The sequence below is a fragment of the Mus caroli genome, unplaced genomic scaffold (genome assembly GCF_978045245.1).
Source record: "Mus caroli unplaced genomic scaffold, Mus_caroli_1 scaffold_12, whole genome shotgun sequence".
Classification (NCBI taxonomy): Eukaryota; Metazoa; Chordata; class Mammalia; order Rodentia; family Muridae; genus Mus; species Mus caroli.
Genome location: NW_028227267.1, coordinates 72,611,775 through 72,635,527, shown reverse-complemented (window position 1 = coordinate 72,635,527; position 23,753 = coordinate 72,611,775). Strand labels below are relative to the sequence as shown.

The window sequence follows — 23,753 nt, the reverse complement described above, 5'->3', positions numbered from 1 at the left end:
TGGAAACGAACCTGTCCCTCTTCCTTTAACCTTCACACACCAACCAGGCTTGTTCCCTCTCAGTTCAGTAACTATGAATAAATAAGCTCTACATAAACCCTCGAATTTTAAATAGGGGAAGTGAAGATGCTCTCTCTTATCAGTCCAGAGGGGTGAGGTGACTTAGTCACAAGAGAATGAGCCCTTCTGCCTCCCCCCTCCCCCCTCCCAATCAAAGCAATGTCTCCTCTTCTGGAGTCAAAGCACTGGTGTCAGCGCCCTGAGACTTTACTAGGCAAACTGCTGTTGACTTCATGAAGAGCAGCTGTGGAAATGAATGTATTAATGGCGTCATGTAGAAACACGTGTGTATCAACATTTGATATGCTTTATTGAAAGGTGACAAGTAGAACAGGTAAATACAGTGGGGACTGTGTGGGGGACATGCGAGAACGACTATACAGGTGAGGTGCAGAAACCCCTACTGGGAAATCCACTTCCTTAGCAACTGACCACTTCTCCGGGTATCACCAGCTTAACTGACATCGGTCACGGGGAGTTTACTTCGCAAGACTTCAGCAGCTAGATTCCGGGACTACACAGAGTGACTAACTGGGCCAAATCCTTAAAATTTCTTCAGGTGTGGTTTTTGTCACAAAGCAGTTTTTAAGTAGATCTCTCTAGGAAGGACAAGGCACACCTTTTCAGACAGCCAATGGAACATCTACATTTCAATCTGTAGAAGCTAAACAGTAGTTACAGACAGTCCTCTATGGTACAAATTTGTTACACTACATACACAAATATACAACAAGCAAAACAACCTTCATAATAAGATAGCCTAGGTCCCAGCTACCTGTCACCGTTGTGTCACTAACAGTTTTGTGTCTTCTGATGGTTCAGAAAAGAGGGACAGTACTATCGTGTTTTATAAGCTTTGGTGACAGTTGTCGGTTTTGTATAAGGACTGCATCATCCCCCCCCCTCTCCCATTGCAGTCTTGTTTCTGGCCTCTCGAGTTCTTTGAAGGGAGAATCCAGGAGCAGCCCACTTTCCGAACCCCACGCAGGCGAGCCCCACGCAGGCGAGCCACCGAGCTCTCGGAAGCAGGGTGGGCGGCTGGGGAGGGTTGAAAAGGCACAGAGCTCCTCAGGGTCATTTAAACCATTCCTCAGACATCTGCCACGTTGCACAGGGCACATCCATGCTCACTCTCTGATTAACCTTTAATTCACTCAACTAGTACATTTCTTCAAGCCAAAAGCATATGAGTGCTTAATACTGGGGAGAAAGCGAGAACAGCGTGTGAGTCTCACGTCTCTTTCGTAGACAGCAATGAAATGGGTGACTGTGGAGGCGGCTTCTCTCTAGCACATCTCTTCGGTCTGTTCAGTTCAGACAGCAGCAGCAGCAGCAGCAGCCAGTTCTGTTGGGGCCTAGGAGGCTATGCGGTTGATCCCGAGCCCTGGGATGCTGGCTGTGCAGGGGGCTGTGTGGTCCCCTGTGGCTGCGTGGTGGCCGGAGGGGAGCCAGTCTGCAGCTGGGCCTGGAACTGGGCGAGCTGCTCCGGACTGGCCAGCGTCTTCAGCAGATTGTTCTCCTGCTCCAGCTGGGAGTTTTTCTCTATTAGTTCTTTGATCTGCTCCTTCAGAACTTCCACTTCCTCCCTCACCGCATACATCAAATGGCTTTTCACCAGATCCTGAAAACAGGAGGCAAAGAAAGGCTTTAGCTTACTAGGTCCTGGACTCTCCCTAACCAAATCTCCAAAGAGCATTAAAGCACACTTGTGGAAATCTGCGCATAATCACAACCGCGCAATACTTAAGTTTAATGTATACGTGGCCAAGCTCTCCAAAAGTCTCCAGACTTTCTCTGCAGACATTAATGACGTCTAACAGTCCAGTTTCCAATTCAAGATGGCAAACCGCACCACACAGGGGGACTCAGGCCCTGTGTTCGCTCTCCTCCAGGCCCGAGGCCCAGTGGCCGCTTCCCCGCCCCCAAGGCCCTCTCGGAGGCGCAGGGAGCGTCCCCTCCCATCTCCTCCCTCCCTTGGCACCGGCTGCAGCCAGTTCCTACAGAGCGTGTTGCCGCATTTTCTTCCCTCCACCTCTCTTCCCCCCCCCCTTGATTAAGCTGACATCACAGAAACCTGGGCAGACGTCGTAGCCAATGGGAGCCCGAGTTATTTATAGCTCTGAATTAAAGGTTCAGAGTTTGCCTAGCAACAGTGGGCAGAGAATCCCGTGAGAAGAGCCACAGGCGCTGCTCCAATAACAAAGAACGACCAAGGCGGAAATAAAAAATCGGAGAAATCCAGGCGCAGGCCGAGAAAGAAAAAACTTTTCTCCCATTCCCCCACTTTGTGCGGCCGCAGCACCACCGGAGAGGGTCTGGTGGGGTCTAGGGACCCCTTCCCCAGCAGCCCTGGGGGGGGCACCCTCCCTCCCAGCTCCCCAGTAAAATTTCAGGGTTCCCAGTAAAGCCACACTGCTGAAGGTGCTCCCAAGACCAGCAACGAGGAGGCTGGGCCACTGCCTTATCCCGACACAGAGTGAATGGGTCCAGGGCAGGGCCCGCTCACAACCTGGGGCCCTTCTCCTTCCCTGGCAGCCGTGGGGGGATGTGGCTTCTCTCCACGCTGGCAGGAGAGAGAGAACGAGCTAGCGCTGGCATTTCTGACTGTATGAAGAGCAATCAGCACCGTCTGGATTTAGCTAAGGGATGCGCTAGTCGTTTCCAAGACATGTCGGTTTTTGTGCAGTGCCCACATTGAGTACAAGTAATTTTAAATCAGTACATACCATAGCTTGCTCTATTTTGTTGTCGATAGCTACCACACTTGCACCAGAGCTGGAAGAGAGAATAAAAAAAAAAAGAGATCATCGATAAATGGAATTGATCTTTAACATCCAGGATAAGGACAGATCTCTGAATTCGAATGACGTTACTAGCATCCTATTTTGAGTGTTCTTAAACGCTTCAAAATGCATCAGACTCCAGAAAATACCAGCCATACTCTATCCAGGCATTTCCCTATTTTAGGGAGCCACAAAGGACTAAATTACATAATGGAAGAAAGCCTGTTCTCGAGCCAGATCTACGAAAATAAGGATCTTTTGGCCATTTCAAAAAGCAACATCTATGTCTCTGTAACCCTAGGCATGGACAAAGGAATTCGCATGGCTATCCTGTACCTGTAATACCGCAAGTCAATTTTACTCCGAGTCAATTTAAACCAACTATCCCAGCTGACATTTACCTATTGTCAAGTCTCACGGAAGCGTTTTCGGTTCCCAGCAAAGACGACAAGAAAGAAATGGAAAAATGTCTCAGTTGGTAAACTCCTAGATCCATCGCCACTGGTCTACACCATTGGGATTTCATGCAATTGCAGCCAAATTAAAAAAACAGCCCCGTGGAAAAAAAGAGAGAGGGCGGGAGGGAGCAAGCTCCAGCAGCCTGGTTCAAACTAGATAAAACCGCCTAGCTGTCTGCAGCTCGGGGCGTGAGAACGGCGGTGCTGGCTCGAGTGACCCGACCCGGCGTCTGCAGCAACTCAGTCCTACTCGGCTGCCGGCTCCACTCCTCTAGAGGAGGCCGCCCGGCCCCAGCGCCACATATAGGCGGGGAGGCGCCGCGCCGATTGGCTGCGCCATAGGCCCGCCCCGCGCTCCCGGGCTGCGGTCCCTCCCGGTCCCCGCGGCGGCGGCGGTGGGGCGGGGAGGGGAGGGGGGGTTGGGCGCCACCTCCTCCAAGCCTCGCTCGCGTCAGGGTCCCCGAAAGCTCCCGGTGCCCGCACGCTTACGTCTAAGGGAGTCAGACCCCGTCTCCAAAGCAGTCAGTCCCTGCGGCGGCGCTCAACCCTGCCCGCAAGCTTGCTCTTTGCAACCAAACCCAGCCGAGCTACTGGGCATGCCCAGTCCCACCACTAAGACTCAGAAACGCCAGCGTCTCGATTTCAATTATTGGGTTCTTATAAAAAGCACTAGCGGGAGGCTACAGAGACTGTGTTCTGTGCAAGGATAATAATCCTGCTGCAGGAAGTCCTTTTTCATGCTAATGAAATTCATAGGAATATTACATTTGCCTTTTTGGTGGGAGATAGCCCCACATAAAGTTTATCAGTTATGTACAAAAAAAAAAAAAAAAAAAAACCCAATATTGTATTTTTCTTTGGTAGGCAAATAAACAAGTCAAAGGAATCTACAAGATGAAATGCAGAGAACCTTCCCCAAACGGCCCTGGAGTTGTAAGCCTTAAAATCTCATTACCCTAACTGCATCAGTAATTATGTCTTCTTCCATTTATTGCTAGAAAAATCAATCTACAGGTCCAATCCCAAACAGATCTATTTTCAGCTAGTCCCTAGGGCCAAGGGTTCTTGAAACGAGATCGCAATTCCGCCAAGACGCAATGCTCGGTCTTCTTAAATCGGAGAGAGTGATACCGTCAAGGACGTTTTCCAAAAAGCATGCAATTCCTTAATATGTAGCCTTTGTTCATTTGCAGTGTGGCCTGAACCAGTAAAAATGTGGAGAGAATCTAATGGTGGTTAAACACAGTTCATCAGTCAAGAGATGCTGAAGGCGTTCTTCACCTAACAGTCACAGCGAGCAGATTAATGCCATCAAATCATGGTCCTTAGATAAGGGTTAACCCGGGGCAAAATTAATAATTTAAATATCTGTGAAGATGCATCAATGAAGATTATGCTTTAACATACTATAAAACTAAGGGCAGACGTCTGATTACAGGTTATATACAGTCGGCAGTATGGTTGAGGAAAATTTAACCTCTGCAATACTGCCCTCTAGTGGCAAAAGACTACAATAACAAAATAAGTACCAACAGCTTGGGACCTCTCCATACATAGGCAAGTGGTACTCAAATAATTCCAAAATAAAATTTGACTATGATACATAAATACGCACTTACACTCACGTGAAGAGTGAACCCCTCCTCTATCAAGATGAGGCTTCCCCCTCAAGGAATGAACTTTCCTAAACTGTGGTCAGAGTCTCTTAGACAATCTCTGAAGTTTACCCAAGGCTGGAGGGGGCATTTGGTTTCAGAAACTGCATTAATTCAGTTAAACACCAAATATATTGAGCACAAATATATATCAGCACAAGAAGAGGAGAGTAATTCTCTTCTGTGTTGAAAAATGGGTATCGTTACAAAACAATATTCTTTTTTATTGTGTTTCGTGTTAGGCTTTGCTTTTGAATAAAAGTGTTAGTGTATTTGTAGTTTATGATGTGTGTTGTTTGAAGGCATTGCTCTCAGTAATGGGAAACAAAGGAGGACTGGACAATCCTAGTGACTCGTGAAATAGGATGGAGCTCCCATGTCCATGAGTGCTAAGTAGAATTATTATTAGTTTCTGTAATTTTAGAGTTTACATTTTAACTCTATCAACCTGTATCTTTTTAAATATTTTAACTGAGCAGCAATTCCAGAGCAAAGAATATCACAGAAAGGTACACTGTAAATGTAAAAGAGCTAAACACAGAAGTAAAGCCCGCTCAGGACATATGAAGAAATGGGTTAAGATTCCCAGCTGGAATGTAGAAGGATCACATGATTTTATTCTTCATGTTGTTCTTGAACATAAATAAAAGAGCTAAGTCGGTTCTGTTTCCTACCATTTTTAACTGCATGACTACCCACAGTATTAGCAACAGAAGCAAATATGAACAACCAATCTGTCTAATCCACACCCCTACTGGAGAACTGGCTGGACCAAGGAATACTGAAAACAATGGAGGCTTTTCATCTCTTACACAAATGTGCTGGATTCCCTTAAAAACTGGCTTTTTATATGAACAGAAGAATAAATAATCTAAACCAAAGGCAATGGAAACGGAGGAAATCTTCTCGGGCTCTAACCCACTGGGTCAGCATGTCTGAGGATTCCCCTTGAAGGTTCTCCTGTTTACCAGACAAGTGTCCAGGAGTCTAGTGCCGTGTCCGAGACCCCAAGAGGTTGGCTGAGGTTGTAAAGAAATGCAACAGCCCTTCCCGAGAGACTCCTGAAGGTGTGGGCCATATAAGCCAGCCTCACCAAGTCTATACATACAGGGAAAGGTATAGACATTTGAAATTTGCTATTGTGGTCCGCATGAGTGTTTGAATGGATTCAACTTCAATCACCTCTGACTCTTGTATCAAATGTGGGGAATGAAGAGGAGGAGAACAGGAAAGGTCTGTGAGGGACTCAGGTGACTGGAGCACAGGCAGGGTCTGTGAGGGTCTGCCTGACGCAGAGACCCGCACACCTACAACAACCTCTTTTCCCATCTAGACATGTTGTTAACCTATAGGGACTGCCAAGGAAGCAAGCAAGGGATGCATCTTGTAAAATTGCTCGTCTAGGTCCCACCCCACCCCACCCTTGCCCCCAATCATCTCACTTTCCCAGGTTCCTAGGAAGCAGAAGTAGAATACCAAGTTTAACAAAACCACAGATTTTATGGCCAAAGAAAATGTGGTGAGCACAGAGTCAGAACTGGAAATGGGAACAGAAACAAAAATCCTACTTAGCCATTAAACATAAAATCTTAGCCAGGCGTGGTGGTGCACGCCTTTAATCCCAGCACTTGGGAGGCAGAGGCAGGCAGGCGGATATCTGAGTTTGAGGCCAGCCTGGTCTACAAGTGAGTTCCAGGACAACCAGATATATACAGAGAAACCCTGCCTCGAAAAACAAAAAAAAAACAAAAACAAAAAAATCTTATCATGGCTACAACATGGATGGAACCAGAGTCCAGTCAGTCAACAAAAAAATTCCACATGATCTCACTCTAAAGAAGTAGATCTCATTGAGGTAGAGGGCAGAACAGTGGTTACCAAGGTGACCGAGGACGATGGATGAAGAGGGGTGACTGAAGGGACACTGCTCAAAGGCTACACAATCTCAGATCGGAAGCATAAGCCAAGAGACCCACTGACAGCACAGCAGCCTCAGTGAGCGAGGAGCAGAAGAGCGGATGCTGAGCGCTCTTCTCCCGACAACTCAGAGCATGGCAAGGCGTGCAATTGTTAGCAAGCCGTATTAAACTAGCCCACGTACATTTCTATGAACACAGAAATAAATAAAAGCAGTTAAAAATCACCGTGGACAATTTTACCTGTCAATTTAAAGCAGTATTTCAATATATAGAAACACATTAAAAATTCACAGATGAACCATGAATAATGCTTTAGTGATATGATAGTTCCTCTGCATACCACTGGGAGAAATGAATGCCATCAAACGATGAACAACTGCTACGTGCAGCCTTCCTTTGGGTTAGAAGATAACACTGAAAAGTCTTCTCCAACAGAGAACAAAAGGAAGGGAGAATGCAAAGGAGACAGACAGGAGAGAGCAATGTGCAAACAGGATGTGATCCAAAGACACCACGCTGGGAGAGGGAAGTTACCAGACAATCACCTAAAGCAGGAGTCTCCAGGCAAATGCGATGACCAAACACCTAACCAAACCCAAACCCAAACCAACCATCAAAGCTCGTCGTAGTCGTCACACAACACAAGAACGCAGGGATAGAGAGGAATCTCTAAAGCACACAGATAGAAAAGGCAAGTTACAAACACAACAGTAACAGCAGAGAAAACGTTTTTTTCTACCGCTGCCAGAAGACCGTAGAGAAAAAGGATTAGGGTTCTGAGAGGAAAGGGCTGCACTGACCGGAGTTGTCACTTGGCCAAATTCTCTCTCTGGTGCAAAACTAGAAGAATAACATGTTTAGGTATTTTGTACAATATGCTGGAGACCGAAATCAAGAAAAGCAGTGGTCAGGGGAGACTACAGCCAGAGCCAGAGATCAGAAAGGGGGCTGACAGGCCAGAAGGCTGTGACCTCAGGAGAGGCTGCCTGGCAGGCTCACACAGCAGCTGGTGCCTGGGCGGCCTGATGGTGGAGGGAGACTGCAGGAGTGGGAGAGTAGAGAGAATAACCAGGCCTGCAGGGCCTGGGCAGCTGCTGCTATGGAGGTAATCAGTCCTCCTGGAGAGGAATCAGTCGACAAATGCAAAGAGAGCACACACCTCCCCCAGTCTACATGGCCATCATTTTAGAGATTAAAAAAACCAAAATCAAAACCATGAATTTACCGAGAAGGTGGTAGGAAGAATGTTTGTAGTGTGTGATAGCTCAGAGGAGCTAAACCGCATCTACATTGATCACAGCTTAATCATTATTCTCAAAATTGAAAAGTAAAAGAAGAGAAAAAAGGAATGTTACAGAGATAAAGAAAATAAACATTAAGAAGTAGCTGCCCTTGAGAAATAGATAAGGGGCAAAAAGGGGGAAACGCTAAGTGTTTTGAGTATGTATATGAAATGCCTGGATTTAAAATAAAGTCTTTAAGTAAAAGGGAAGAATGCAAACACAGGCTTAGCAAAATCACCCACCAACAAGCTTCTATAAAAACTACCCAAGCTTTGAGACAGTCACAGGCAAAGAGCAGACCAGCAGTCAGAAGTCAGAGAGGGTCCTGGCTGGTGAGGGCTATGGAAGCCGAGTGAAGAAAATCTAAGTCTGGAGCGGCGAATGCTCAGGACACTGCCGCCCAACTACAGGTGTGTGTGTGTGTGTGTGTGTGTGTGTGTGTGTGTGTGTGTGTGTGTGTGTGTGTATGTGGGGGGATGCACGCTCATGCATGAGTCTCTGTGTATGTGTCTGCGTGCATGTGTGTGTAAAGTAGGCATCCTGTGTGCACACATGTATGTGTGTTTTGTTCCTATGGAAAGCTGTCTAAAAGCAAGCCTTGAAAAACTAACAAGTTACTCACTGCAAGGTCATTTGTTAAAAAGTAGCAGACATACAACAGGAAGACAGGACTCATAAAACAAGAAAAGTCAATGAAAACGACCTGCATGTGACAAAGGCAATAGAACCCGAAGTCAAGGATATTACATTAGAGACTTACCTGTGCTTTATACGGTCAAAGGTAGCAAAGAAATTAGGATATTAAAGACAGGTGTAAAAAAACAATGAAAATTTCGATTAAGATAAAATGAAAATTACAGTATCTGAGAAGAAAACTCTACTAGACAGGATGAATGGGATGAAGACGGCTGATCCGAGGGCAGCAGTGTTAGCATGACTTGAAGATGATTCCAAGTGAACCACAGAGGAAAAAACAGGGTAAGGAAAGGACCGAGGGAGAGCACTGGCCACAGCAGGAGACAGGCCCACGGGGACAGCTTCAGTAAGGGAGCCCCAGAAAACAGGTCGAGGAGGGGAACTATGTCAGGAGAGGACAGCAGCTTCCCCAAGCATTATTACAACACTAGCCACAGAAGCTAAGACGGCCCTGATGACAGCCAGGGTAAAGTGCCTAAATCCAGTCACAAAGAGAAACACAGACAGCAACTCTGTCACACAGGGGGACAGCAGTCTACAGCTGGTCTTGTGCTGGACACGATTGCAGGCAGGAAGCAGTTTCAGAAATACATTTATGGTTATCAAAGAAAAAGTTAGCTCAATACACGACATTGAGTTGATTTTCCACACCAATATAAGAGTTCTGCGAAGAACTGGTAACTTTTCTGTAATTGCTCCTTGGTCCTGGGCCAACTGGATAAAGTAAAAAATAACAGAAAAAAGAAAAAGAAAAAAAAAAAACACCTCAAACTTTCCCTCACACATATGAAACATTAAGCACAAACAGGTCACAGAATAAATGCAAAATCCTGAACTACAGTGCCTCTGTAAGAAAACCCAGAAGAAATCTTTCAGTCAGTAGATTAGAAAACACTTCTTAGATAGGACCCTAAAACCACAATCCGTGAAGGAGAAAAAGTGGCAACCGAGCCATTACTGAAATTATTCTCTGAAGTTAACGCCACAAGAATATTGGAAGCAAGTTAACGGTAAAAGGGGCTGGGAACAAAACCCAACAGCCAATAAAAGAAATGAGCTAAGACTGTATATATATAATACATACTTATATAATTTATATATTATATAATTATAACACAATATATTTATATACCGTATATAAATATATTTTATATATAAATAAATGTGAAAAAATACTAAGCAGAATCAACCATTACAAAAATGCAAACCGAGGCTGTTAGATGCTCCCATCCAATATACCTGTATATATCCAGCTGTGAGATGCTCCCATCCGACACACCTGTATATATCCAGCACGGTTAAAATCAAGCCTTCCAGTCCTTTTGTGAAAACAGCAGCACCAACCGTTGGGGTGGGGGTGGGGGCACAACAGACCATCCATCTGTTGGCAGTGGAAATGTAAATGCCACAATCACTTTTCAACCATTAGACACACTCTCTGTATCAAGGCCAGTAATTCCAGTGCAGGTTATGAATTCAAGTCTGTGTGTACACATTCACATCGGCTTTGTCGTAAGCACCATGATGTCATTCAGCTGGAAGAAAGACAACCACATCCCAGCAGCCAATCTAATGGGGTCTACCACTCAGCAGTAACGAGAAGCGAACTACCGACAGCATGAATGAATCTCAAAGTTAACACAGCGAGTGGGAGAAGCCATTAAATGCAAAAGGCTACAGGATACATGGTCCCACTTAGAAGCTCTCCTAGGAAAGGCCAAACAGTAGGGAAGAAGACGGCTCCACAGCTGAGCCGTGAGGCAAGGTCAGAAGGTGCCGGGGGGACCCTACCCGAGGACCCCTGCACTGGGGCCCCCCTCAAAGCCTCTCCTCAATATCATTCAATGGTTAATTTTGTTTTTACATCTCCAAGAGAATAATCATTCCGAAGCCAAATTTCCTCATAAATACCACTTCTGCTAAATGGTGGCAGATTATGAAAATGGCACCCCAGATTTAGAAGCTAAATGACTTCTGTAAGAAACGTCTCAAGTGAAAAGTTCTCCTGATTCTGCTTCTATTCCAGGACCGTCACGTACCTCTCCTATCAAAAGTGACCAGTATTCCGTCTTCACTTTTCTGCAGCCATGGAAATACATGATTTGGCAATATACTTACACCTTACACCTTAAAAATAGTCACTTCAGCCTAACATTTCACGAGAAATTCCTGAGGTAGCGGCGGGAAGCAATAGAGATGAGGCCAGTTTCTTCTATGTACACAGAATCAGTCAGTCTCTTGGTGACCTTAAAGTAGACAAACTTAACTAACGAAACAGTTCTTTTTACAAAGGTAAAGATAAGCTGGAGGGTGGTCCACAGCCACTGAGCGCCTAGGACAGCGCGGACTCGGGGAGAGAGCTCACTGCAGTGTGAGCTCTTCTGCTCTGACTCATTCCCTATGATGGCCTCTCTGGACACTGGTGGTGGAGCTCCGCCCGGAGGCTTCCTCTTCACTACGAATTAGTCAGAATTTTAGAGAGGAAACGAGCTTTGTGGACCATTTTGTTTTGATAGCCTTAAGATACATCGTGTCTACACAATTTATTTACCTACACAATTGGAGGATGGGCACAGAAACAGCTTATCAGTATATTGCCCAAACGTGGCACAGAGCCTACAGTCTAGTGCAGCAGGGTGTCTAGGTCTAGTGTGCAGTGGAGACCGACCCTCCCAGCCCTCTGCTAGGATGATCAGAGATGTCAGTCCGTCCCAGAGGCAGCTAGCTCCTCAGTTAGGCTCACCACAGCTCCAGGCTGGCACATTACAGTGCAGAGATGGCAGAGAAAGGTGTTCAAATGGTGACCTCATGGGCCTCCTTCCGAGAGCCCCCAGGAGCTGTGAGAAAGGCCAGGGGGAGTTCAAGCAGCAGGAAGGGAACGATACTTTGTAAATAAGGCAGGCTGTGTGGCATTAGCAGTGTGCCAAGTACTCCTGTGGATCTTGGCTCACAGCAGGCAGCACCCCTCTAATCTCTAATCTCCTCACACACCGTCTATGTGTGATGCTAACCTTGTTATATTCTCACTAGTGACAACTCAGTAAGGGAAAGGGGACAAGAGGGCAAAGAGAAGTAACAATGGAGTGGGCCCAGGCCAATAAAGAGGGAGATATGGGTCACCTTCAACACTTTAACTTGCTGCCAGTGTGGGCAAGGCGACTCTGCATATGTAAAGGCACATGCCACCACACAATGCCAGTCCCATCCATGTGAGCACCGAGTACACACAGATGTCTCTCTCTGACTTTCACACATGCACCTTTTCTGTCTCTGTCTCTGTCTCTCTCTCTCTCTCTCTCTCTCTCACACACACACACACACACACACACACATTTTAAAAATAAAAATTGTTAACATTTTTAAAGGACTAATATAATACATTTTGGCCGGAAGAATACAAACTAAAATTTTCGAAATTCTCTTTGGGCACTCCTCTCCCATTCATTTATCCATCCTTATTCAACAAGAACTGCGAAAGGCCAGGAACTAAAGTTACAAAGACAAATGAGTCAGAGGGACTGGGGACAGGTGAAGGGGGAGACAGAGGAGAAGCGTATGCTATCTGATGTAACAGGATATACACACTGACCGGATGACGTTCAGAGAAAGAAGTGGAGGGGCGTGTCTAAGAGCTCAAGATGCCCTCCGGACCTTGAAAAACAAGGCATTTATATGGTACAAGGGGGGTGGGGTGGGGTGGGGGGAACGTTTGAGAGAAGGAAATGACCAGACAAATGCCTGGGTCATGAGGCAGCTACACCAGGGCTTGATGTCATTCTGGAACTGACTGGCGGCAGTCCAGCAGTCTGAAGGTGGAGGTTGTAGAGGGGTTGCAGAGAACTAGCAATGGGGAACAGGTTAAAACAGGCTGGGGCCTGGCAGGCTCCAGGAAGACTGCGATTCCTGGTAGTTGGGGATAAAATGGGGTGTGTATTTTATTTAGGAAGGTCACTGCCGATGTACAAGATTCCTGTAGGAATGGCAGAGGGAGACCATGCAGGAGAGAGAGAGAGGTGATGACCAGAGGCAAGTTCAGCAGGTAGGCGATTCTCGGCTTTCCAGGTAGGAATGTGCGGAAGGTGAAGTCATTAACCAATCAGATTCTAGGCCGGCTGGTGAGAGAGACACTTGGTTTAGGGAAAGGATGGTGACTGGTTGGACCCAGCAGCCAGGGGGAAATGTGGTTTGGAACTCAGGAGAGAGTGGGCCTAAGAGAAATGTTTATAGTTGAGAGACGGCAAAACTATCCATAGGACTCGCTGTAACCACCTCAGGGCTGTGCATGGGAAAGAGAAGTGGAGCGGAGGCACAGGTCATCAAGGGCGGCCATTAGGCAGAGACTTGAGCTTTCTATGGGTCTGGTGGACACAACAGAAGGTGGCGTGGTGTAAGCTATGTTTTCAAGATCCTAGCATACAACAGTAGGCTCTTGAATGAGAAGACCAAAATGACAGAGATGATCTCACAGTGGAGGGCAAGGAAGAAAGAGACAACTCAAATAACAATGCCAAGTGGCCCAAATGTTCTTCAGGAAGCCACCAAATGTGTCCTGTGCGAGCCCACTAAAGAGTAGCCAGTCAGACAGGGGCAGACACACACTGTCACAACCAATGGCTGCAGAGAGCACGGTGAGCCGCTGGCCTCTGTTCTCACCTCCTGAGGGCTAGCTGGCACAACCTGCTGGGAAGACAAGGCAAGCACTAGAGTCAAGCCCAGCTCGGGGTCCAGGCTCCCGATGGTTCTCTTCTGTGGGGAAGAGAGGGCGAGACTCCTCACAACTCAATAGGAACAAAACAGGCAGGATCCTGTGCTGACAGGACTCACACTGAAAAGTAAGCCTGATACAAGTGTGTGTGTACATATATATGTGTGTGTGTATGTGTGTACATGTGTGCATGCATGTCTGTGTATGTGTGTATGTGCATGTGTGTGCGTGCATGTGTGTATATATGTGTGTGTATGTGTATATATATATATGTGTGTGTGTGTGTGTGCGTGTGTGTGCATGAGAGAGAGACACACACATAGTGTAAGCACAGAGGGGACAAAGCCTGGAGCCGAGGAGTGAGGTCAGAGAAGATATGGAATTAATCTTCAGGGAAGAACTCCTTGAGAAGCGAGTTTGGGGCGGTCCTGGAATGGAGTGAGTCCATCACAGAAGAGCTTTCACGCAGAAGAGCTAAGGACGAACACCTCAGACACTCAGGGAGCCCATGACAAAGCCATGGCATATGAAGCAGCAGCATGAAAATCTGCAGCAACCAATGCATGGTACCACTGCTTCTCTTGCTCCTTGAGCTGCATATTCCCAGGACGGCCTTCTCTTAGAGGAGAGGGATGTGCGGCTGACATCACAGTGTCCCTAACAACTCCAGTGTGGATGTGACAGCAATGGGTATTACAGCCCTTCCCACAGCCTAGGCTAGCTTCTTCAACAATCATTGTGGGATACGTCTCACCTTCTGAGAAACATTTTCCTGTCCAGAAGTACAAATAACTAATGTTTCCCAACCATAGAACTGGTTGCCTCAGTTTATGCAGTTGACACAAGAGGGAGGGAACTTCTTGTTTGATTCTTGGTTTAGATAATTCCATGAAGCCCTGTGATTCTTATCAGGAGTTCACATGTTTAAGTAGCTGTTAAAAATTACTTCTGACCAAGTAAGGCAGACTCAACACATACGTCAATTTCCACCTACATACTACTAAAGACAAAAAGAATGCAGTTTTAGCCACATAAAGACAAAAGAAATATGGTAAAGATATCAATTCTGTCAATTTTCAAAGACGAGGGGGGTGTCATCAAATCAAAGTCTAAACAAGCCATAAGGTGAACTGGAAGACAGTTGAAAGCCATCAGTGAGCCCAATGTTTAGAACGCACATGCTCCGAGAAGTCCAACATCCAGGTGAGCCAAGCCTGGAGCACAGACACCCACTCACGCCTGCAGCAGCTCACGAGCCTCTAGTGTCAGCAGCGGTCACTGCCAGGGAAACGATGCAGTGTGGGACGCTCACAAGGCTTCACATCTCAAACGTCTGCACAGATTCAACATGGCAGGATAAGAGTGATCAGCATGGAGGAGCTGGCCTTCAAAGTGACACTGTGAACATTGACAGAACTAAAGAGAAACTGAGGACATATCTCAGACAAGAACAGAGTGAGGGAGGGGAGGAGGGAGGACACGAGAGAGCAGCTACTCAGATGAGCTGACATCGTCAAAGAAGAGAACCAGGCAAAGGTTAAGGATCATAAAATAATCTGAGCTTCTACAGCTACAGGTGCAGACTCTGGTCTATCAAGACAGCATGGACCATGGATGTTTCTCATCTTCTCATTTCGTGTGGATTTCGGTCACAAGAAACCCGACAGTGCCAGCAGCAGCTGCACCAAGCCACCAGGAGTGTCTCACAAGGCCGACATTTCACGCTTCTCCAAATCTTAGCGCTTCTATATCAAAAAAGTATGATTCAACATCCCAAAGCTGGCTAGTCTCCCTGTTTTAATATCAAACAGCGAATGCAAAGGAAAAAAGTATTGAGAAGCCAGGGAGAGATCAGACATCTCCCCTGGAAGAGGCAGAAGGGAGAAGGGAACCCTTGCCATGTGCATCGTCAGTGGTCTATACACCCTACCCCTAACCCCAAGAGAGAGACAGAGACAGAGACAGACACCGGGGTGGGGGGCGGGCGGCGGGGTGGAGACTGTTGTTAGCAAGTGCTGCACCATCATTTGGGACAATGACTGAAAAACAGAACAACTGGAAAGTGACTGACATGTAAATGGCAGTGAATAAGAAATCAATCAGAAATAGCCTCTTCCATAATCAGAGAAATAATTTTCTACATAAAGATCAGAAATTGGCAGATCCAGGCTAATGGTGGCTGAGTAGTTTCAGGCCCCTCTGGCTTCCAGAGCCTTCAGCTACAGGTGAGACAGATAAGAAAACAGCCAGAGTACCGGGCGTGGTGGTGCACGCCTTTAATCCCAGCACTCGGGAGGTAGAGGCAGGTGGATTTCTGAGTTCAAGGCCAGCCTGGTCTACAAAGTGAGTTCCAGGATAGCCAGGGCTACACAGAGAAACCCTGTCTCGAAAAACCAAAAAAAAAAAAAAAAAAAAAAGAAAACAGCCAGAGAATTCACCAGTGAAACCAAAGTTACCTGAAGAAGGCAGCCACACGTCCCACCAAGCTTTCAATCTTACTGAAACACCACCTATCATAGTCATATCTATCTTACAGACCCAAGAGACAGGCCCACTGGCACTTCTAGATGATTATTTTATATTACTGGATAGACTTGGAAAACTTTTAATGTCTATTTATGGCAAAATAGAAAAAAATTCTAGGGTTTGCTTTTATTTTCCAAGGACACCAGTGACGTCTTCTTACTTCAGTCACTGTGCCCATCACATCTGATCTTCTCGCTTCTCACGGAGGATGACAGAAGTCACTGTACCCATCACTTCTGATCCTCTCGCTTCTCAGTGGGAGGATGACAGAAGAAGTTACTCATGTTCTCCTAACAGCACAGTCCTACATGGCCTTGGGAGATAAGCCGAAGTAATGCTAACCTCTCCATTTCATCTCAATGTACTGTGTCTCAACTGCGACTTTGTTACTTTGGACCTTCAACTCTCTCTCTCTCTCTCTCTCTCTCTCTCTCTCTCTCTGTGTGTGTGTGCATGCACACCCATGCTTGTGTGTATCTCAAACCTTACAGCACATTCGTGGAGGTCAGAGAGCAATCTGTAAGTGTGGGTGCTGTCTTCCACCCTATGGGTGGGGTGTTCTCCATCAAGTGCACAATGTCAGGTTGGCAAGCAGCCCTCTGCCTGATGTTGCTACCTAGTTGGACAATACTGATTGCTTTTAAAAATACAAGGCCAGCCTGGTCTACAAGGTGAGTTCCAGGACAGCTAGAGCTATACAGAGAAACCCTGTCTCGAAAAGCCAAAAAAATAAAATAAAATAAATAATAAAAAAAAATACAGCCTTGTATACAATCAGATTTGGGGCTCTGGAGTTAGACCCTGATTTAAATTTCCCCAAAACATTTCTTGTGTAAAACAGGGATATCATATTTTATACTTTTGCTCTGACAATGAAAAGAAATGACATAAGAATCTGGAGTTTCCTATAGGAATTCCAGCCATGATCTTGTGCCCTAAGTTACCTGGCTTCCGCCGTAATTGGAGCTATTTAAGAGACCTACACATTTCTCTACATAGTTTTGAAAGTAGAAAGTTTCTTGAGAGTGCCCAATACTCAAAATTATTGTAAATTACCACCCCCACCCTACTTTTTCTCAACTATGACATCCACCGTTTTACAATGTGTTACCCCTTTCTAAACACCGGACCGTTACCTAACTGTCCAGCTGACTCAGGAGTTTAGTGAAGCGGAAGCCTGACGCTGGCTTCCACAGTAGCTCCAGGCCAAGTCTTAGCATCTTTATTTGACAGCTCAACCAGAACACCCTCAACTTTCCTAACACTTAGCTGACATCCTAAACTATGCTGCAGTTCTCTTGGCTTCTGTCAAGGCTACATGGACTCCGTGCCCTCTCCTGAAGGGAGATGTTCTTCAAGGTTCTCCTCTAGTAGAGCGAATGTATGTTCTCCAGAAAGATAATAGACTGTCTGCCCAGAATAAAGCATGGGGGCATGTGTATGTGTGTGTGTGTGTGTGTGTGTGTCTTTCTTCCTTGTGGACTATTGATGTGCAAATATCTACACAAATACTAATTCCACAAACGTGTGACTGGCACAGCATTAATCCCTGGTGCCTCTGAGGGGTAAAATAGACTTACCCTAAAAAGCTTTCACCAGAAATCATTCGTAGAAACTCAAAAACGTTTTAACCTGTGTAATGCAGAAGAACCGCCATTTTACATGGTATTAAGGAGAACCTTAGGCAATCCCAGGATACACGGAGATGTACAACTCCAGAGCTCACCACGCGGACCTACAAGGTGCACCTGGAACACTCCAAGCTGTAAGTGCTATCATGATACAGGCTCTATCTGCACATCAAAATGAGCACAAAAGGGGACCCTCAAAAAGCATGTCCCAGGTACACACACCATAAACACAACCCCTCAAACCTAAAGAGAGGAAAACAGGGCAAAGAGACAATGTCAGTTGGTGAAGATTCTTAGAAATTAAAAACACCTGTTTACCTGAGAAAAGTAAAATGTTGCAAGTTAATGCATAATTTTAATCTAAATTTTAGGTGCACTTATGAACTCGATCATTTAAAACTTTGTAAGAGAGATCGCTTAACCAGACGCGGTAGCATGCACCTTGTCCTCAGTACTGGGAGGCCCAAACAGGAGGGCTGCTGACAGGAGGATTGCCACCAAAAGCCGAAGCCAGCCTGAGCTACATAGTGAGACTGAGACGTGTGTGTGTGTGTGTGTGTGAGAGAGAGAGAGAGAGAGAGAGCGAGAGAGAGAGAGAGAGAGAGAGAGAGAGAGCGAGAGAGAGCGAGAGAGAGAGAGAGCGCTCTTAGTTACCTTTTAGTCCTCCCTCATCTAAGCTAATCTGAACCCTAACTGTAAAAACTCTAGTTTAACATTTACTCTGTCACCAAAGCAGGTCTGCAGAAGAGCGGCCCAAATGAGCTGCAGGTCTGTGGCTGACCGTACCAGGCTCTGAGTTAGAAGTGGATGCGGCTTTACAAGTGGAAGGGGCGAGGCTGTCCACTAAGGCTTGGTCAGAGACACACTTGGTCAGAGCAAAAGCAATCAACTGCTGAATCCCATGACAGGGAGATCGGTTCCTCTGCAGATGGCATAGAACAGCCATTTTGATGTGTGGCTTTTGATTAGAGGATTTCAGAAATTTGATATGAATATATTATACTTAGGACCACATAAACCTCTCTCCAGGGTAGAGGCTGAAAGTGCCAAGCGGTTTAGAAACCCTGACACGGTCTTTCCCTGACAGCCCAAGAGAGAGCAGTGTGCAGCAGTCAGTGAACACAGTCCTTCCACTGTAGCCAACCAAGCTTGGAGTCAAGCTAGCCACCAGGAGTCCTTACCAGGTTTCACCGCCATCCACTCAACCTCCCCCCAGCCTACTGGCCCGAGCCCCCCTTCTCTCTGTACTGCATCAGGCCTGGAGCCCCGAACTTCAAGCTTCTCTCTGTACTGTATCAGGGCCACCTGCCACCCCTGCCCATCACAACGCTGTCAGCATGCCACTCTGCTCTTTTGGGCAGCTTTTATATCAACCATCAGAGCTCACAGATAGAGGGAGCCGGAACCAGCTTTGTATCTACCAGGTGCTCTGGTTACAGGGCAGCTCTTTTTTGTTTTTTTACAGTGTGAACAGTAAACGATAAAGACCTTCACTCAGTGTGGGGACAGCTCACCCAACAGACTACAGCAGGAAGACAGGGTGGAGGGAGTGTCTCCCTGAACCAAGTCGGGTTAAGTGACCTTTTGCCTTACCTTAAAGCCTTTGTCATGAGCTCTCTCCTTACCCACGCAGATCTTGGCAGAGTAGGGAGCTCTAGTCACCTAACAGTGACACAGTCTCTGCCTAATGGAAGGGCTACGGCTGAGTGGTGGCTCTTAACTGTGGCTGAACTCTACAAACAAGCAGGAAGCTTTTATAAAACACAGATGCTCGAATCTGACCCTGACCCTCATTTCCCGGTGTGGAGTTGGCTTCCCAGGTGATTTGCTGGTGTGAAGCCAGGCTAAAAGGCTAATAAACGGGCTCCAGCTGGAGCTCACTGGCTGGGGATGGGTAGAGAAGCCTTACCCAAAAGGTAAGTAAGCCAGTCACAACGATGAGACAGCAGTCCTAACCACAGGGTGAGCCCAAGGCTCTGCAAGACAGAAAGGCTGTATGGCCCACAGCTCTCCAAAACCTCCCGTCCTGCTCCGGCACTGATGAGACAGTATCTGCTCTGTCTGGCAAGTCAGCAGAGGACAGGAATCCCATTTGGCCTTCTGTGATCAAAGGACTCTGGCAAGGACCCATCTTGAGGGGCAACATACAGATACCCCCTGGTGCCCAAGAATGAGAACAGTCCTGAGCCAGGGATTCTGAGTTCAAGCTCCCCAGCCCCATCAGGGGAGACAGGAAGGAAAGGCAGCCATGGCAGGGAAGGCCTGACACTGCCGTACCAAAGGCACAGGCAGTGAAGCGTCCGGGGAAAGGTAGCCTACCGTTGTTGAGAAAGAGCAGATTTTTATCAACTGGCATCAGCTCTGGAGCTGGACGGTCCTGGGCCTGAGGTTGTCAGGTAGATCAACCTCTGAAGCCACCCTCCTGCTTCGAGGCTCCCTGCTGTGAGGCCTGAGAACTCGGGGGGGGGGGGGGGGCTCCCGTGAAACAGCAGACCAGCACAGCCTGGTGATTAGGGTTAAAGTACACTTTCACTTTCAAGATTTACAAAGGCAGGTCCTGTGCGTGAGAATCTCACTGCTACACTCTCTCCCACTCCCTTCACATTTGGAAAGACACCTCAAAGCAACAACTTGCCACAACAGGGGGCTAGAACTGGGGGGTCCTGCTCGGTCCACATAGAACACAGCTAAGGAGGACTAGCAGAGGCCCCTCACAGGCAAGGAAGGAAAGCTTCCAAAGGGCAGGATTCAGGAAAGCCTCTTCCCCACTGCATGCTCTGAAGTCTCCAATCCCCAGCACCGCCGTCTCCACCGCACCCTAACCCTTCGTCCTACTCCTTGGTACTTACTTTACTGACCTGGTCCAGCAGCCTTGCTGTTTTACTTCTCACCCCAGTGGGTGGGCGTCTAACTTTGCTTCTGCACTGTTTCACTTAGGCAACCTTAACTTCTAACCCGTTTATCTTCCCCCTTTCCCAGCATCCTTCTCTGCTCTCCTCCTCTTTTCTTTTCCTTCCTTCCTTCCTTCCTTCCTTCCTTCCTTCCTTCCTTCCTTCCTTCCTTCCTTCCTTCCTTCCTGTCTGTCTGTCTGTCTGTCACATCTTTCTTACTCAGAGCCATCATCTCTACACTCACCCTGGGAAATGAATTGCTACCTCCCCAGTCCCATCTATGTTGACTTCATGGTTCTGTTTCACAGCCGTTGGTAATGATTCTCGGCTTGTAATCAATCCTAAGTGCATTCCGTATCTTGCTCAGCTTGGTGGTGGTACAGCAGTTACAGTGTTTGCCCCTGGCTGGGTGGTACTGGGGATTTACCCTCAAGAGTAAACCGATGGTAAAAAGAGCCCCAAATAACACTGAAAGCTAGCCTCACCAACAGATGGACAAGCCACAGAGCAGGGACCTACACAACACAAGTAAGCACAGCACGTGACTTCTCCAACAGACCCAGCCCCTGACCGCAGATACAGGCCTGGGGAAAACAGGGGAGGATGAAGACTTCAACTCTATTTGTAAAAATGTGAAACGACACCCGCCCCACAAACAAATGAGAGTAACGGAGCAATCAGTTCAGGACCTGGAGCAGAAAGCCAGCAACACAGTGCGTGCGTGGCCAAGTGAATGAGGAAAACCAGCAACTTAGGAATAGGACAAAACCCAGCAAACAAGACGGCAACATGTAACACAAATTCAGTCCAGAAACAAAAATTCTCAAGGACAAATAAGAAATGTGGGGAATGAAAAGGCCATGAATCAAATAAAAGCCAACGGACGGACCAACAGACAAAGGTTACCAGCAAATACTTCATGCACACATCAGTAAGGAGGAGGGTGTGGTCATGAACCCCAGTAAGGTCTAGAGAACACAGCTAAGAACCCATGGGACAGAACAAGGAGCTGAGAGAAAAGCTAAGGGCACAGAAATGCACCCGAGAAAATTCCAGGCACTTGTGAAGTCTGCAAAAGAACAGGCATCTAGGGCCCAGAAGAATTCAGAATCCTAAACAGATGTGGCCAGAGACCGACCTCTCCATCACACACCAGGCAAGATGCCAAAGCACCAAACTAAGAAACAGCATTGAAAACACCAAAGAAAACAAACAAATCAGCCAACCAGATCCTCTCACCTGGGAAAGCAAGCACACTAAGAACACCAGGCTTCTCAACCAAAGCATTACAACTCAGGAAAGTGTGGCGCTGTGCTTCAAGTCCCAGAAGTAAATAACTTTCGGGTAACGGTCTCCCACTTAGGCTAGAGAGGCTGGCTCTAGAGTGAGCTCTCCAGCCACCTGTCTGTTTACCTAATGCCGGGGGCTCCAAGTAATCACAGCCACATTGGCTTTTTGTGCTGGGGAATTCTGAAAGACAGTCTTAACCAAGAGACTACAAGAGGGAACAAATGTTATAAACTAAAAAGAAATCATGTACAACACACTTATATGTGAATATAAGGGAAGAGAAAAAGACTTAATTCTCTAACCAAGCAGAGAAACAATTAACCAAATTAAAGAAATTCACTGATAAGTGGATATTAGCCCAGAAACTTAGAATACCCAAGATACAATTTGCAAAACACATGAAACTCAAGAAGAAGGAAGACCAAAGTGTGGATACTTCGTCCCTCCTTAGAATGGGGAACAAAATACCCATGGAAGGAGTTAGAGACAAAGTTTGGAACTGAGACGGAAGGAAGGACCATGCAGAGACTGCCCCACCCAGGGATCCATCCCATAATCAGCCACCAAACGCAGACACTATTACATACGCCAGCAAGAATTTGCTGACAGGACCCTGATATAGCTGTCTCGTGTCAGGCTATGCCAGTGCCTGGCAAATACAGAAGTGGATGCTCACAGTCATCTATTGGATGGAACACAGGCTCCCCCCAACCCCAATGGAGGAGCTAGAGAAAGTACCCAAAGAACTGAAGGGGTCTGCAACCCTGTAGGAGGAACAGCAATATGAACTAACCAGTACCCCCCCAGAGCTCGTGTCTCTAGCTGCATATGTAGCAGAAGATGGCCTAATCGGCCATTATTGGGAGAAGAGGCTCTTGGTCTTGCAAAGATCATATGCCCCAGTTCAGGGGAATGCCAGGGCCAGAAAGTGGGAGTGGGTGGATTGGGAAGCAAGGTATGTGGGGGTAGGTATAGGGGACTTTCGGGATAGCATTTGAATTGTAAATGAAGAAAATATCTAATAAAAAATTGTTTAAATAAAAAAAATTAAAGGAATTAACAAACATCTCTAATAACATTCCTAAATATAAATTGAAAGATGAAACTTAGTTGAAAGGACAAAATCCAACTAGCTGCTGTCTCACGGGAAAGGGTCTCCTAGACAAAGTCTGAAAGTAAGAAGTCAGTTTACTAAGCAAACGGAAGCCTAAATTAGCAAGCAATCCAGCACACACACACACACACACCATACACACACCATACACACACCACACAGACACACATCAAGGCTGGATACCTTAGAAAGGAAACGTCTAGACAAAATCAGAAAAGTAACGAAGGCAGGTTCACCAGATAGATTCCGACAGGAACAACCCATTCTCATCAAGAAGTCGTCTAGACTAAAAGCCAATGAAGAAACTTGGGTTGATCTACAGCACTGACGTATTTACCAGAACATTGCGCCCAAGGCTGCAGAAGACCTTCTTCTCAGTACTTCCTGGAGCTTTCTCCAAAATGCATCACATTTTAGGTCACAATGGGACTACACACACACACACACTCCCCTGAAATGGTCCCTTGCCTCCAATCAGGTCACAGTGGAACAAGACTTGGATTTAGCAGTAAGATAAACCACAATGGTCACACAAATACTTGGAGATTGAACAACATTGTCTAGAACAGTCATTAAATCAAAAGGAAGATTCTGAAGTTCTAATAATCAAGTGAAAATGAAAGCATGACTTAGCTCTGGCATGTAACTGAGGCAGCTCCAAGATGAAAGGTCATAGTTGTAAGTGCTTACATTAAAAAAAAAAAAAAATCAAGTGGAGGGAGGGGTGGGTGGGGAGGGGGTG

At 46.6% G+C, this 23,753-nt stretch overlaps 1 protein-coding gene across 4 annotated transcripts in view; it reads right to left on the bottom strand.

Annotated features, from left to right (window-relative positions):
• Positions 1-353: 353 nt before the first annotated feature.
• Positions 354-23,753, bottom strand: part of Tsc22d1 (TSC22 domain family member 1) — a 91,559-nt gene continuing 68,159 nt past the window's right edge. For 3 of the 4 annotated variants that reach the window (XM_085828783.1, XM_085828782.1, XM_085828786.1), the window contains exons 3-4: positions 2,787-2,835; positions 354-1,681 (exon numbers count right to left, since the gene is read on the bottom strand). In XM_085828783.1, coding sequence (XP_085684909.1) covers positions 1,424-1,681; positions 2,787-2,835 — 307 coding nt within the window. In that variant the 3' untranslated portion in view covers positions 354-1,423. Of the gene's footprint in view, positions 1,682-2,786; positions 2,836-3,244; positions 3,591-23,753 lie in introns of those variants that run through there. The other variant, XM_021181802.3, reaches the window with a different exon arrangement.